This window comes from Cucurbita pepo, chromosome LG06 (assembly GCF_002806865.2).
Source record: "Cucurbita pepo subsp. pepo cultivar mu-cu-16 chromosome LG06, ASM280686v2, whole genome shotgun sequence".
Classification (NCBI taxonomy): domain Eukaryota; kingdom Viridiplantae; phylum Streptophyta; class Magnoliopsida; order Cucurbitales; family Cucurbitaceae; genus Cucurbita; species Cucurbita pepo.
The window spans coordinates 1,089,945-1,104,341 of record NC_036643.1 but is presented as its reverse complement, the minus strand read 5'-3'; the positions used below and the strand labels follow the sequence as shown (position 1 = coordinate 1,104,341).

At 39.7% G+C, this 14,397-nt stretch overlaps 5 protein-coding genes and 2 non-coding genes across 8 annotated transcripts in view; 5 read left to right on the top strand and 2 right to left on the bottom strand.

Moving 5' to 3' along the window:
* LOC111797181 (U3 small nucleolar RNA-associated protein 4 homolog) overlaps window positions 1–3,323 on the top strand; it is a 5,929-nt gene extending 2,606 nt beyond the window's left edge. The window contains exons 7-11 of one of the 2 annotated variants that reach the window (XM_023680123.1): window positions 373–526; window positions 712–1,313; window positions 1,673–1,854; window positions 1,977–2,237; window positions 2,692–3,323. In XM_023680123.1, the coding sequence (XP_023535891.1) occupies window positions 373–526; window positions 712–1,313; window positions 1,673–1,854; window positions 1,977–2,237; window positions 2,692–3,007 (1,515 nt within the window). In that variant the 3' untranslated portion in view covers window positions 3,008–3,323. Of the gene's footprint in view, window positions 1–372; window positions 527–708; window positions 1,314–1,672; window positions 1,855–1,976; window positions 2,238–2,691 lie in introns of both variants that reach the window. The other variant, XM_023680122.1, reaches the window with a different exon arrangement.
* A 1,208-nt stretch (window positions 3,324–4,531) lies between these two features.
* On the bottom strand, window positions 4,532–5,893 carry LOC111797395. The gene is made up of 3 exons (XM_023680384.1): window positions 5,089–5,893; window positions 4,921–5,004; window positions 4,532–4,819 (listed from the first exon to the last, which is right to left on the bottom strand). Exons 1-3 carry the CDS (start codon window positions 5,479–5,481, stop codon window positions 4,775–4,777), a joined length of 522 nt encoding a protein of 173 aa, XP_023536152.1. The 5' UTR covers window positions 5,482–5,893; the 3' UTR covers window positions 4,532–4,774.
* Window positions 5,894–10,129: 4,236 nt separating this feature from the next.
* LOC111797378 lies at window positions 10,130–11,471 on the top strand. The gene is made up of 2 exons (XM_023680363.1): window positions 10,130–11,053; window positions 11,400–11,471. Exons 1-2 carry the CDS (start codon window positions 10,130–10,132, stop codon window positions 11,469–11,471), a joined length of 996 nt encoding a protein of 331 aa, XP_023536131.1.
* Window positions 11,472–11,489: 18 nt separating this feature from the next.
* Window positions 11,490–12,876, bottom strand: LOC111797623 (LIM domain-containing protein WLIM1-like). The gene is made up of 5 exons (XM_023680680.1): window positions 12,536–12,876; window positions 12,277–12,373; window positions 12,149–12,192; window positions 11,980–12,069; window positions 11,490–11,886 (listed from the first exon to the last, which is right to left on the bottom strand). Exons 1-5 carry the CDS (start codon window positions 12,809–12,811, stop codon window positions 11,713–11,715), a joined length of 681 nt encoding a protein of 226 aa, XP_023536448.1. The 5' UTR covers window positions 12,812–12,876; the 3' UTR covers window positions 11,490–11,712.
* A 784-nt stretch (window positions 12,877–13,660) lies between these two features.
* On the top strand, window positions 13,661–13,732 carry TRNAP-UGG. Its single transcript has one exon. It is a non-coding gene; the product is annotated as a tRNA-Pro (tRNA).
* A 101-nt stretch (window positions 13,733–13,833) lies between these two features.
* On the top strand, window positions 13,834–13,905 carry TRNAP-UGG. Its single transcript has one exon. It is a non-coding gene; the product is annotated as a tRNA-Pro (tRNA).
* A 108-nt stretch (window positions 13,906–14,013) lies between these two features.
* Window positions 14,014–14,397, top strand: part of LOC111797745 (GPN-loop GTPase 2) — a 4,737-nt gene continuing 4,353 nt past the window's right edge. Inside the window, exon 1 of the mRNA XM_023680864.1 lies at window positions 14,014–14,298. Within this exon, the coding sequence (XP_023536632.1) occupies window positions 14,207–14,298 (92 nt within the window). The 5' untranslated portion in view covers window positions 14,014–14,206. The remainder of the gene's footprint in view (window positions 14,299–14,397) is intronic.

Genomic DNA, 14,397 nt, shown 5'->3' with positions numbered 1-14,397 from the left:
TTTTTTTTTTTTTTTTTTTTTTTTTTTTTTTTTTTTTTTTTTTTTTTTTTTTTTTTTTTTTTTTTGTGTGTGTGTGTGTGAACAAAGAAGGGGCTAGTTTGTAATTTTCACTGTCCATATTGCTTATCAGTTGATAATTTGTCCTAATTTGTTTTCCTTATTGGAGCTTGTTAAATTAATTCATTCTTGTTGAGAAAATTCCTTTTCAATTTTATCAGTCTGTCACATTGTCCCAAACAATGAATGGAATCACTGGTGACCTGAATTACAAGGCTTAGTTGCTGAGGAATTAAGTTAATCTTTTTATGGTCTTTCTATGTGGTAAAACAAATTCCATAACACTTGTGTCTTGTGAATATATTGTCTTTGTAGGTCATTCTCTACAGGCTCTCTAACGAGAATGTTGTATCTAGTGAAGACAAGTATTCTTCTGAAATTATGAAGAAATGGATTTATGTTGGTCATGTAAGGGCTCATACTCATGATATCAGGGCTTTGACTGTTGCAGTACCGATTTGTCGAGAAGGTATTTTTTTTTAGTTTTTGTCCTTGTTAGTGTTATTTTTGTCAATACCAAAATTGGGCATTTTTCACCTGATGCATCTGCGGTGAACTCTAGGCTTGTTTGTTGGTGAAGCTTTATTTCATAATCAAGATTGAATACGATCCCTTTTGTTTCCTAAACTTTTTAGATTTTGTTTTTCTTAGCAGCAGAGGCGTCCCAAGATGTTGAGGTGAAAAGAATTCGTCATAAGAGGAAGCCTAATGACTTTAGCTATCATAAGTGGGCCCATCTGGGAGTTCCAATGTTAATGTCAGGCGGTGATGATACAAAGCTGTTTGCATACTCTGCTCAGGAATTTACCAAATTTTCTCCCCATGATATATGTCCTGCACCGCAAAGGGTACCTATGCAACTTGTACTCAATACAGTTTTCAACCAGGCACCATTATTACTTGTTCAGGCTGCTCACTCTTTGGACATCCTGTGTGTTCGCCCAAAATGTGGTTCCTTTGGAGATAAGACTTGTGGCCCTTCTAAGGGACTTGCAAAGGCAGATTTATTGGTTCGAGTTAAGAGCAAGGCATCTCGAAAGATTATCTGCAGTACTATTTCCAACTCTGGAAAGCTGTTTGCATTTTCTGATCACACCAAACCCAACTTATATGAATTGAAGAAATCTGGAGGAAGCAAATGTTCGTGGACTGTTAATAGAAGGAAACTTCCAAATACGCTACCATTTGCCCATTCTATGGTCTTCAGTTTTGATTCTTCTCGATTAATCATAGCAGGGCATGATAAAAGGATATATGTAAGTTGCCTTACTAGATCAATCTATGATACAGTACCTGATTTGTATTGATATATTTTTCTTATTACCTCTAATTTCATGAAGCACGTTTGACATTTTGTGGTATGAATTTATTGGATTATTTTGTAAAATTATTTCAATAAAATATGAGGGTATCATTTTATATCTGTTGCTGTTGAGAGGGAATTGTTTTAGCTGATTGATATGTTGGACTCTTTAATTGCATTCTATTGATTTCTGTTTTCCTGGTGAACAAATAAGCTAATATTAAAGACCTTTGATGCTTCTGTGGTGGATTGGTTGGTCAATTTATTGAGTGCTATTTAATTTAATTTCTTAACCCTTTCCCGTGGGAACAGGTTGTGGATGTGAGTAGTTTGGAAGTCTTACATAGTTTTACGCCTTTCCGGGAGCAGCAGGATGATATATTGCCACCCGCTGAACCTCCTATAACAAAAATATTTACAAGTTCAGATGGGCAGTGGTTAGCTGCAGTCAACTGCTTTGGAGATATATACGTATTCAATATGGAGATTTTGAGGTTTGTTATCTTGTTGTGCTGATGTATTGTTTCATCAGCAGCTTATCATTGCCCTCCCTTCCTATCTGCATTCTCATGGTTTCCAAGAAAGTTATGCACGGACTATTTTTCTCTTGTAACAGGCAACACTGGTTCATTTCGAGACTAGATGGTGCCTCAATTACAGCAGGAGGCTTTCCTCAATGGAACAACAATGTGCTTGTAGTCACTACTTCTTCCAATCAGATTTATGCCTTTGATATTGAGGCCAAGCAATTAGGAGACTGGTCAATGCGGCATACACAAGCTCTCCCGAAGAGGTTTCAAGAATTTCCTGGGGAGGTTATTGGTCTCTCTTTCCCACCATCTACCACTTCGTTGCCTGTTATTGTGTATAGTTCCAGGTATTGCTCTATATCACTGTTTTATGCGCTGAAGTGAAGTATATTTGAACAAATTTTCCCTTGTAAAAATGAAATTTGGTTTCTTGAATTTGATAGACTTGCACCGTTGTGTGGTTGATTACTACGTTGTTGTGTGCTAAGCTTTTAGTTCTTTTATATCCTGTCTACTTTTCTGGAAGAAGAGTTGTACTTAGATATATGCTTATTCTTGTGACCAAGTATTTCATGATATTACATTAATGACAAAGCCATTGTGCCATTATCCTTGCGGGTCTTGAAAATATATTTCACTCTTTTGCATGTTCAGATTATTTGTTGATTTTGATTGAATCAGTGATCTATATTCATTGTTAGGAAATCTTGGCGCTATACTCATGTTTATCTCTGTTCGATCTTGCATACCTCAGTCTATACATTTTGACGTTTGACTGAAAAAATATCTTTTATTTTGTAGGGCAATGTGCTTGATTGACTTTAGAATGTCGGTGGACCAAAATGATGAATATGTCATGATAAGTGGACAAGATTCAACGGTGAAGAATTTATGGGGTACTCCAATAAATGGAAAACTGAAACGAAAGCTAAGAGACTGCCAAACAGAGGGTAGACCACATGGTAGAAAGAATTTTGAAAATTTTCCTTTTAGAGATCCTGTTTTACTTATTGGGCACCTCTCCAAAACTTCACTCTTGATTATAGAAAAACCATGGTTAGAAGTGGTTAACACTTTCGATGCCCCACCTGTGCACAGACATATATATGGGACTTAAGTCCTCATATTAAAGGCGTTTTCTAGGATATACTTGAATGTTGGAATCCACCATTCTTTCTATGACATCTCTCGATTCCTACAATTTTGTTCTTGGGAGGGGGGTTATCTGAGCGTCTAAAGCAGAGTGTTGTATTGTATCATTGATTATTTTTTTTGAACTTAAAAGTAGTTCCTTTAGTCTTAAGAAGTTCTTGCACACCGCCTTTCCCTCCCCACCCCCATCGAAAAGCTAAAAAATACCCCCAACAAAACATTGTTCTTTTACTTTGTTGTTAGTATTTGCAGTGCAAATGCAGGGTATTCTTATTTACCTACGGTTATATAGTTTTGAAGTATACTCTGCTAATTCAGAATGAACAACAGTTGGGAGTATAATTAATATACTTTCCAGGTTATCTTTTATAATATCCTACTGTGGAGTTTCGGTGGTAAATTGATCTGGCTTGCAGGCTTAAGCAGGTGAAAGACTTTACTCTACATCCTGATTTTTTTTAGCACTAACTACAACTTATTGCCATTGAATTCTCAATGTTCCCACAGAAAGTATTTGTGTTTGTTTAACATATAGATTGAAATGGTAGTGATACAATGCATATCTTTGAGAAGGATATTTTTTGAAACGATATTGTGCAGAAATGTAGTTTCAGATAAACGATCAGTTCATGTGTGGCCACCAAGAAGCTTGCGTTGGAGTTGATGGTAAGAACCGTGCACTGCAGGTTACCCCGTTGCGTGTGTGTACAAGCTTCTGGGCTTGGTTCTCCATTTATGGACTGTTCTTCAAGCTTTGTAATGTTTTAATACAATGATCCAAAGAGGATTGGCATTGGACGTGTTAGAATGAAGTGGGCAGAGTTGTCCATTACCAAGAATCCACATCGTTTCCAAGATGTGGGCGCAATTTTCTGCAGAAAAAGATGGATTTTTTTTCTTTCTTTTATTGTGCAGAAAAGAAATAATAGTAATAATAACAATAATGATAATAATAATTGGAGCGGTTTCATTTAATGGATCATATTCCTAGTCGGTAGTTGTCTTGTCCCAAGAGTGGTGGGGTTGCTTTATTTGTCGTCCGTTTTTGGTTTGAAATTAGACGAAGCTCTACGTTTTCGACTTCCTTCCAACATGTTTGTCTCTTTCCCATTTTCTCTTCAATAATCAGATGTTGTTTGGTCACTTAGCATCTAGGCTGGCATCTCCCAATGCCCCCAAATTAAAGTTGCTCTTTTGAGTTGTGACCCTTATTATTATTGCTTAATCATTTTCTTCCTCCCTTTATTTATTCCTTTTCTTTTTTCTTTTTTGTGGGAAATATGCTGCCACCTTCCATATTTTTTTATCCACATCCCTTTTTCTTTTTCTTTTTCATTTAATAATATGTATTTAAATTTATTTTTTTCTTTATTTCCACGATTCAAACCATTCACTCTTAATTACTCCAATTGTTTTAATTTTTTTTTTGGATATATTAAATAGAGTGAGGAATTTTCTGTTTATAGTAAACTAAGATCTAAGATTTATGCTTTAAACTCTTTTTCTTTTTCCATTTTTCGGTCCGTTTTTAGTGTTTCATGTGTCCCATTGCCTTGACAAGAACGTGGAAAAGAGAAGCCAACACAGCCTAAAACATTGGGGGGAAAATTAAATTGAGAATAATAATAATAATAAAAGGAACAATATCCCTCTGATTTCTATAACATGTCGTTGTCATTTACTTGACGGCCCAAAAAGGGCATCGGAAGCTGCGGCGGAATCGCTAATACCCTCATTCTTCTGGCGCTGATTTTTGTTTCCTCAGTGCAGTTTTTCTCTGTGTTTAATTGAAGTTTCACTTTTGAGTTAATAACACATCAAGGAACTTGCTCGATTTTAGGAAGAAGAAGAAGAAGAAGAAGAAGAAGAAGAATTTACCTTAAAGTGGGTTGCTGAGAATCCCTGAGAAAAATCAACTGGATTCTCCTCCGAAGCTTTGTTGCTTGTTGCTGCCTTGATTTTCTGCACGATAAACAATCAACAACATAAGAACGATAGAAGAATTCTTGGACCTACACGGAAGAATCTGATGGAATTGTTGTTTACGCTTGCTTTGCCGTAGCCATATACAGGGGAGCTAGCAGTGTCATCAAGGTAAGAAGGTTGCTGATTTCTGCCATTTTGTTTGCTTTTCTTGCTCTTTTTATTCTCCTCCTTACTGCAATTTATTGTTGAATCTGAAGCTGAATAGGTATAGGAAGAATACCCATTATTGTAAAACAATTCTTCGTTGTCCTCAAGGTAATGTGGTGGACCTGAGGAAGCATCAGACACCATTGATAGATCTTCTTCATCCGCCTCCTCTGCTCTTGCTTTTGCTTCCTTTACCCCATCAACCCCGCCACCGAAACGATGGTCTGAAGTATAGGATTGGTCTAAGTACATAGTCCAACCTGATTCACCTCCACTGCAATAATGTGTAGCAGACCAATCATTCATGGTGGCAATTCAGTGGTTAGGCTTTGAGGGAATTTTTGGTATCAGGTAGCAGAAGAGGCGATGGAAATTGGATTGTTTATATAACAAAAATTTCCATCTTCTCTTTCTCTGCGTTGCATTTCTATTGAAGAGGGGAAAAAGGGACCAAAACAATCACACTAAAGTCCTGGACTTAGTTTATCCCTCGTTTTATCTTTTGGTTTTTGCTTCCTTTATCTGTTTGTGGACACATCAGAGATGCCAGTTGGCAAGAACAATGGGCAAATCAAGAACAATGGATGATATCTAAAGCGACAAACGTTTGGATGTGCGACAACAGTAGGTCCCCCTGAAAATGTACAATGGTGGGGCTGTCATTTCCATTAAAATTGAAGCCTATTTTGGAACAAACCCACCCTCATTTCCATTAACAGCTTTGATTAAGTTTGGATTTTACTTTTTCCTAATGACCCCATTGACTAATCTTCATCAGTTTCTTTCTATCTCCTTTTTTGACCCATCATGGCTGCCTTTTTCTCTCTATCACCAAAACAAGACGATAAAAACAATCGTCTTTTCTCATTATCCTCTTCTGGGTGTCCTGTTTTTTCCTTCTCTTTCTTGTGTTCTATCAGCTGTTTGGTATTAAATGTGTTAAATTAGGATTTAGACTTCCATTTTTTGTTAAACAACCGACAAGCATATAATCGTGTACTGCTGTGTATCTTACTTGCAAATCTCATTTTTCAAATTCCTGTTCTGTCTTTTCCTATCGCCATGGTTTCTTCTTCTGCTTCTTCACTGGGTTATGAGTGGTTCAATGGAGAGCTTGGGATGTTATGGAGCTCTCTTTTTCGAAAGAATTTACTGCTTTTTCTGTCTGTTCATACTTAGCTTCTCTTATATCTTCTAATTGCCAAAAGGTTGTGTCCCTATTAGAAAATCGCTCAAAAAGTTAAGATTCTGCAGGTCCCCACGGTCGAATCCCCTTTTAGGAGATTAGTTTTGGTCGCCGTTTTTTGTTTGACTGTCTTTGTTTTGAGGATTGTTGGAAGGGAGACTCAAGTTGGCTAATTTAGGGAATGATATGAGTAAAGAATACATCTCCATTGTTATAAGGCCTTTTGAGGAAGTCCAAAGCAACGCCGTGAGAGCTTATGCTCAAAGTAATCCCATCCCTTTCTCATAATTCATCTTCTTTTTTCTTCTTGTCTGTTATGTGATTGTCAGTTCAGTTCCATTACAAGAAAAAGAGAATGGAAAATGGCCTTGCAGGTTAGTGGTTTGAGTTGTAGAACTCGTTTAAAAGTTACCCAAAATTTCGCCAAATTCTTGCTAAGGCTCGAGAAGTATGGGCTCTGGTTGTAAAGAAGATGGTCCCTAAAGCAATGGGGTGGAAAGCAAGGTCAAACATGGCCGGTTGGTTGCCATCTCTTATCATAATTCCACCTTTTCAAAGATTCTTTCTTCTCTCACTCCCTTGCTTTCTTTCCCTTTCAGGACAAAGACAACAATCCGACATCCGTGAATGTTAGCTAAGTTAAAGTCAAACCTGCCTTTTTCGTTTTTGCATTAAACACTAGATGTTTAAAAGTCCTTGCTGCTAATAATGGGAAGCCATTACTGCTTTGTGAGATTACAGAGCTATTACCTCAGCTTCAAATTAGAAATGGGTTTTGAATTTTGCAACTGTTCCTTTCTTGTGAGCTCGAGTTTTGATGGATTGGATTGATTTAATAGTTTCTGTTTCAATCCAAGTTGGCAGGGAGAAAAACTCAGCAGATAATAAACCAAATCCTCCACTGATTTCCAATTTTCTTTTCTTAGTTTGAAATGGAAAAGTGAATGAAAAACTCTGCAGTTTGGCTCATTACTTACCTCATTACTTACCGTTGTCATCCTTAAAGTTTCAAAACGTGTCTACTAGGAAGAGGTTTTCACACACCTGCTTTGTTCCCCATTACAAATGGTATCAGAATCAAAGTTGGACACCGGTGGTGTGCCAATGAGGATGCTAATGTGCCAATGTATCAGAGCCGAACATCTGTTAGTAGTAAGTTTGAGCTGTTACAAGATCACAAGCACGAGATCATTAAACTGCAATGCAATGCAGAATAAGAAGAACGAGCATTGGATAAATAAGCAGAAGGGAGATAAAACATTCACTTAAATAGTTGATTCTTTATTGTGTCTCATTCTGGTTACCCATCCATGGCCAGAGTGGACGTGCTCCGACTGATATTATCTGAAGTATTGTGGTATTGACAAACCCAAAAAGGAGGAGACCAAGATGAATTATGATCTGAAACTGTTCAAGTTACAGAATTGGAGAAACCCAAGGGGAGAAGAGGCTGGGGATGTCAGTGACCAATTTTAAGCAATATCTAATAATTCACAGGAAAATACAAACCATGTGGCTGGTGTTGTCAATTCTAGAATCAGATTCCACACGTCATTAGATGCAATACAAGGATTGAAAAAATGGAGGCAAGTTAGAGAGATGGGGGTACGTACAGACATAGCCGAATAAGACACAATACAACGCAGCAGCAATAATTGGATGAGGAACAGAGCCCAAAAGTGCTCCAAATTTCCCTGTTTATGATGACAGCGAGTCAGACTTGTTCACCAAAGTAGAGATATTTCCGAAGCTTAAAAAGTATCAATATTTTGTCCATAAATTCATCCCAGCATACCCAGAACAGAGAAGGAAATCATGAAGCCAGCTGATATATTTGGATCACCCTTCTGCTACCAATTCTTGTCATAGCTAGTAGACCAGCATTTTCCCGACACATTTAAAAACCATTAGAGAAAGACACTCCAACATGTGATAAATGGGGTTGGTTTTCCCAACATTCCAAACACATTAACATCTAATATATGTGATAAATGGAGTATTTGTGGGCTTGTGATTATAAACAGTACTTAAAGTCAGGAGGTGTGCATATAGCACTGAATATCGATCATACATTGGGCTTTTTGTTTTTAGTAAGTGAGGACAGGAAGGTAGTGCAAAGGCACAAGGCAATCAAGAAAAGTTTGTGATACCCTCTATGCACTTTGTGAAACTGAAAAGGAGGATAAACATGAACTGTTACTTGCTTGTGAGTCCAATTTCTGCGCGTTTTGCTAGCTTAAAAGAGCAAAGAACAGTAGGAAGGGAATTAATAGCCAAGGTAAGGTTGAAGAGCAAGAGGCTAGCTATTGCATTACCATTGGAAGGCTATTGCATTACTATGAGAGCACCTTCAGTTCCTTGGATGGTCTGAACCAATCTCTCAAGTATTCAACAAGTAAATGTCAGTTCAGATTCCTACCCGCAAAATCTCGTGTTGGTTGAAGAGGGGAACAAAACATTCCTTACAAGAATCGAGAACGCTGGCTTCAAAGGGTAACGGTGTGGAAACTTGTCCTTAGAAGATGCGTTTCAAAAATTATAAGGCTAACGTCAATGCATGACGAGTAAAAGCGGACAATATATGTTAACGGCGAGGCGTTGTGACAGCGAGGACGCGGAGTCTCAAGTGGGTGGATGCAAGATCCTACATTGATTAAAGAAAACATCTTTTATTTGAGGGTGATGGTAAGATCCACGTTGGTTGGAAAGAGGAAGAATGGAAAAAGAAGAAGCATTTCTTATAAGGGTGCACTCTCTATCACATGTGTTTTAAAAATTGTGAGGCTGCGCACCCGACTAAAGTGAATGAAATCAAACATAATCTTTTAGCCAAAAGAACTGAGATGGTAGAAACAAGATAGGCATATGAAGGGACGACCAGAACTGAAAGTCTAGGCCCAAACAAGGACTGAAATAATGTGTTGAATCCCGAAACAAACAACAGGGTCAGAATCACCTTGCCCCTCCCAACCCGAGTTCCTAAACCCAATAAGCTAAAGACATTGGAGAATTCCAAGAGTAGCCGTAAAATCTAGTGCAAGACTGTCTTAAATCGCCACCACCCATTTGAGGAACAATCAAACTAGGAATCAGCACACAGAAACCAAGAATGAGTACATAATGCTGCAAACCCAACACAAAGGCCGATTCATATCAAATTCAAAACAAAATAACAAAAAGGGAAATTAAAGATGTTTTTTTTTTTCTTGTAAGAACTGGGTTCAGACCAGTATCCTGTTTCCTTTTCATCCAGATGTCAGCAAAGCATAAATTGGGCAGAAACCGAAGAGGCAGCTCAATAATGGACCTAAACCCTCCTTCCCTCCCTCCTCGCCACTTCCAGTTCCAACCAACCATTGAACCAAAACTAGAAACAAACAGGGCGGCTTTTCCAACGCCCCACACCTCCACCCGCCATCCCTCCAATCCCCTTTGCATGCAACGCCCTCCGCATTGGCCCGCAATCCCTCCCTTCCACACCTTCCCCTCAAAGCCCATTGATTCACATTCCCACCCCCCTTATTCTCATCTCTTGGATTGGATATGCGTTGGCTCTGCATGGCCCCACCCCTTCCCACATGTCCTCTTTTCCTACACGTACCCCACCGTACACTCCCACCTGTCCCTCTCCCCTCCCTTCCTGCTTCATGTTGCCCTTCCCCCATTCGCCACTCCCCACCGTTCCATTCTATCCCCCCTCAACTTAAATCCCATTTCCCTCCTCCACCAACCCCCCTCCCCCTTCCCCTCCCCCTCGCCTCCACCGCCATGATCAAGACCCTCACTCCCTTCACCTCCACTGACAAGACGGCCGAGATCATGTCCAGATACCGGCCCATCGCCCCTAAGCCCGAACCCCCCTCCCCCTTCCCCACCACCGATCACTCCCACAACATTCCCCCCTCCTCCTCCACGTTTCTTCGAAATGTATGGCCACACTTACAGGCCAGACCCACTCGTACCCGCAAGAGACCTCGCGCTGCCCCCATTTCGCCTCACGCCTTGAAGCGATCCAGGGCTACTACGCCCTCCACTTTCTCGATCCACCCCTTTCGCTCTGGCTCTTTACTTCCTCAGCTTTCTGTTGTATCTGTTAATGGCGCTGGTGGGTTTGATGATGCGCCTGCAAATTCTAATCTTGTGACGCTTCCGCTTCTTCCATGTGCGCCGCCGTCCTCTGTTTCTGATGAAACCAGTGCCGGCTCTGATTTTAACTTCGTCAACTCCTTTGATGAAGAAAATGGGATGGAATTTAACGCTTGTGCGGTCGTTCCTGAAATTCCCGAAGAGAAGGATCTGTTGCGGCAACTTCAAGGTCCAGTTTCCACCTGCAACGTTATAACACCGCACCCTGTTCGCCCCGTTGGCTCGAGCATTCGTGTTGGGTGCATCAATGAAGCCCAAACCCCGAGCCGCTCCAGCAGTACTCCACAGGCGCCGAAGAAACCAGATGAAGTGGAAAAGGAGGTGGAATCCGAGGTGTTACCGGCGGTCATATCGGACTCGAACAACAAAGTGAGAATGGCGAATTCGGCCTACAAGGAGATGATCGGGCAGCCAGAGTGCCTGTGGCTGGATTCGATGGTCACCGGAGACGAACGGCTCAAAGGTAGAAGAATTGGCGGCGAAGTGATGCTCCACCTCTCCGATGCGGCGGCGGTGTCTCATTCCTCAAATGGGTTCTCTTGCTGGGTGAGAATCGAATGGGGAAACAGTGATGGAAAGAAAAATTCCATCACCGCCTTCTGTGATGTCATCAAACTTTCTTGCGTGTCCCGAGACTACCTCTTCACGTGGAGGTTCCACACTCAAACAAGAGAGAAAAATAATGCTTCCAAACCCATTTGTATGAATGTTTGATAATCAAATCAAGATGTATAAAGAAAAAGAAGTAAAACAAATCCATAGGCGTAGCCTTCGCCGTAGCCATAGCCTAGCTTAGTTAATTTTGGAACTTTCTGAAAGAACCCATGTCTAGAAATTACGTATAATCGGTATATGTTTATGTATAGTTTAATCTTGAATTATAATCATATAGTTCGTGAATGCCGACGTCCAAAAAGGACAAATTAACGAACGGCCTCTTTTGGAGACTGTTGATGTTCTTTAATGGCGGATGATCAACACGTTGGCTTTTAACATAAATTTTTTTAATTTTTGAATTCAGTAACCGAAGCTGGAATCAGAGGGAAAAACCAGAGACACCCACACGATAACTTCTTTTGTTCTACAAAAGCATTCGAATTTCAAAGGGTAGTGCTGAAAATTCAAAAGGGAACAGCGTAAAAGCAGGACTAAAGAGGAAGAGAGGTATGGAGCCACATAAAAAGGGCCTACGAGCTTAAGGTCCTTTAATGGCTTCCCTCCAGCTGGCTCAAGTTTCCTTTTTCTTTGATGAGTTGGGTATGGTGATGCTTGCAGTAAAGTCGGCCTTCATGGGCAATGTAATTTGATGGGCTGATTGTACATCCGCCATGGCAGCACTTGAAGCAGCTCTTGTGGTACGAGGTTCCATTCACTGAAACCTGAGAAAGAAAGAACCAACAAAACAAACGTTCAAATGGGTCTCTTTTGAATCTAAAATTATTTCAATTACCCAAATCAGAAACAGAGCTTACCTTCTCGGTCGGATACACTGTGTTCTTACAGCCGAGGCATTTGTCTTTGGTGCCGACAAACATGCTTGCAACCTTGGTCGCTGTCGGTCTCTGTTAAATGCATTTGAGCAAACCCTTAAAGAACAAGAAATTTCGAGTTGAAAACACCAAACAAATTTTAGCTAGCTACCTCAGAATCAGCTGGTTTCTCCGGCTTCCCAATCTTTGGTGTTCCTAAAATCAATATACCCAGAATGTTGGATTGAGCTGAAGACTAAGATTCAAAAATATGTTCTTTTTTTTTTTCCTACTTAATACCTTCGAAGCTTTTATCTAAGCTTCCAGTTCTTTTAAAGAGCTGATCGAAGTGTGGGCGGCAATAGAGCACCCCTTCAAAGGAGTTGTAATTGCTTAGCTGCAAGACAGATCTGTAATCAGTGAATGGTTTAATCTAAACAAAGCCCACCAAAATTAAGGTTGGAGACAGCGATCTGAGATCTCATGATATGGATGAATTGAATTGAAGAGAGCCCAGAAACAGGGAATCTAAAACAGTTTGATTTGATATTTGATTTACCTTGAGGGTTCCTTTGCAGTGGTGGCAGCGGAAGCAAGCTTTGTGGTAGACACGATTGTCAGCAGTGAGCTTGTCGACCAAATAGACAGTCTTGTCGCAGGCCATGCACTTCTGGGTGGTTCCTGCAAACGCCATGGCTGTTGCAAATCGGTGCTTCAGAAATGAAGAAGAAGAAGAGACAATGTGAAAGAGATAAGGAAGGGGGGAAGAGGCAGAGAGATAGAAATTGGGAATGGAAGCAAGATTGAAATAGACAAATCTAGAGATGGAGGGCATAAATGGTAATCGGTTTGTCTGAACTTGGAAGCACCCAACTCAATCCAACCCAACCAACCACCTTCCTGTCTCTTTTATTCCTTTTCCTTTTTTCTTTTCGCTCTCAATTTCGTCATTAAAGCTAAGATTTTCAACACAAAAAACAATACTAATAAGCCTATTAAAACTATTTGAAATAACAATTACAAGGGTCCAACAGGTGAAAATAGCATAATCAAGCTTGCCACATGGCGGCAGTCATCTGTACATATTGAGATGTCAGCTCAACAATGATACGTAACAATATTTTACTAGTAGAGATTAACTTCCGTGCGTACTTAACAATTTTTAAATTCAAAGGAAATACACAATTATAATTACTTGGGAGTTCGTGGGTTTTAGATTTGTAAACGGGTATTAAAATCTTTGTTAAAAAAGAATAAAAATAAGAATGGAAGATCTTTCAAATTTTCTTTTTGTCAAAAGTTGTGTATTGAAAGAATATTTAAAGGGAAAGGGAAAGGGAGAGGGAAGGTGGGCATGGAACATGGGTATTGGAATGATTGGGTTGGAACAGCGTAGACCTTTCAAGCACTCTTCACGAATTTATACCGACATATTATTCATGATTTTTGGAATCAGTGATGTGTTAATATCCCTCCTTTTTAGAATTATTGTTGATTAGAAGCATCCAGCCACGTTACACTAGTTGAAAGAGTTGAGTTCCATGGATTTTTTAGTTCTAAAAAGGGCTTCAACCCTTCTATTCTATTAAAAAGAAAATTAGATCCTTTAGGATCTCAACCATGGCTCTTGAAGGAGCTGCTGTCAATAATTTTAATTGCTTAATTCAATGCCTTCATATCATTCGGGCATTTGGTCTAGTGGTATGATTCTCGCTTTGGGTGCGAGAGGTCCCGAGTTCGATTCTCGGAATGCCCCTAATATTTTGCCTATTTATTTATTTTTATTTTATAATTATAATATGTTTATTTACCATATTATTTTTAATGATATTTTTGTAACGGACATTATTTTCATCGGGGCATTTGGTCTAGTGGTATGATTCTCGCTTTGGGTGCGAGAGGTCCCGAGTTCGATTCTCGGAATGCCCCTAAATTTTCGTCTATATCTTATCATTATAATTTAAGTTTATTTACCTAATTATTTTTAACCGCCTTTTTCGTCGCGGGTTTTCTTTGGCGAAAAACTGCTATATAAAGCCCTAGTTGGCTGAATTGAACGAGTTTAAGTGTGCTTTGCAGGCCTCTTTTTCCCCGTCCTATGTTACTCAGCATTTGATGCTTCTGAATCTTTAGATTCGACTTTTTGCAGTTTGATTATTTGGGGAAATTTCTTGGCAAAGGAATTTTTAAAGGTCTGTTTTTGGGTGGAGGAAGAGAGTGGAAAACGAAGATGGTGTTTGGGCAAGTTGTAATCGGTCCGCCTGGTTCGGGAAAGACTACCTACTGTAATGGCATGTCTCAGTTCTTGCAGCTTATCGGAAGGTACCAACTTCTTTTCGGTGTGCAGCATAGTAACGCATTCATTGGACTGATTTCTGTGTTCGGGGCATCTTATCCTATTTGAGTTCCCCACCCCCCCCC

Excerpts from the sequence above, each read along its gene's own strand:
- LOC111797395 (XM_023680384.1), bottom strand. The coding sequence starts at position 5,481 with ATGAATGATTGGTCTGCTACACATTATTGCAGTGGAGGTGAATCAGGT. Across the intron at positions 5,005-5,088 it reads ATGGCTACGGCAAAGCAAGC|AAAATCAAGGCAGCAACAAG; the intron begins GTAAACAACAAT and ends TTTATCGTGCAG. Across the intron at positions 4,820-4,920 it reads TCTCAGCAACCCACTTTAAG|AGAAAAACTGCACTGAGGAA; the intron begins GTAAATTCTTCT and ends AATTAAACACAG.
- LOC111797623 (XM_023680680.1), bottom strand. The coding sequence starts at position 12,811 with ATGCCCTCCATCTCTAGATTTGTCTATTTCAATCTTGCTTCCATTCCC. Across the intron at positions 12,193-12,276 it reads CTTAGATAAAAGCTTCGAAG|GAACACCAAAGATTGGGAAG; the intron begins GTATTAAGTAGG and ends TATTGATTTTAG. Across the intron at positions 12,070-12,148 it reads AGAAACCAGCTGATTCTGAG|AGACCGACAGCGACCAAGGT; the intron begins GTAGCTAGCTAA and ends TGCATTTAACAG.
- LOC111797378 (XM_023680363.1), top strand. The coding sequence starts at position 10,130 with ATGATCAAGACCCTCACTCCCTTCACCTCCACTGACAAGACGGCCGAG. Across the intron at positions 11,054-11,399 it reads CAAATGGGTTCTCTTGCTGG|TTCGTGAATGCCGACGTCCA; the intron begins GTGAGAATCGAA and ends ATAATCATATAG.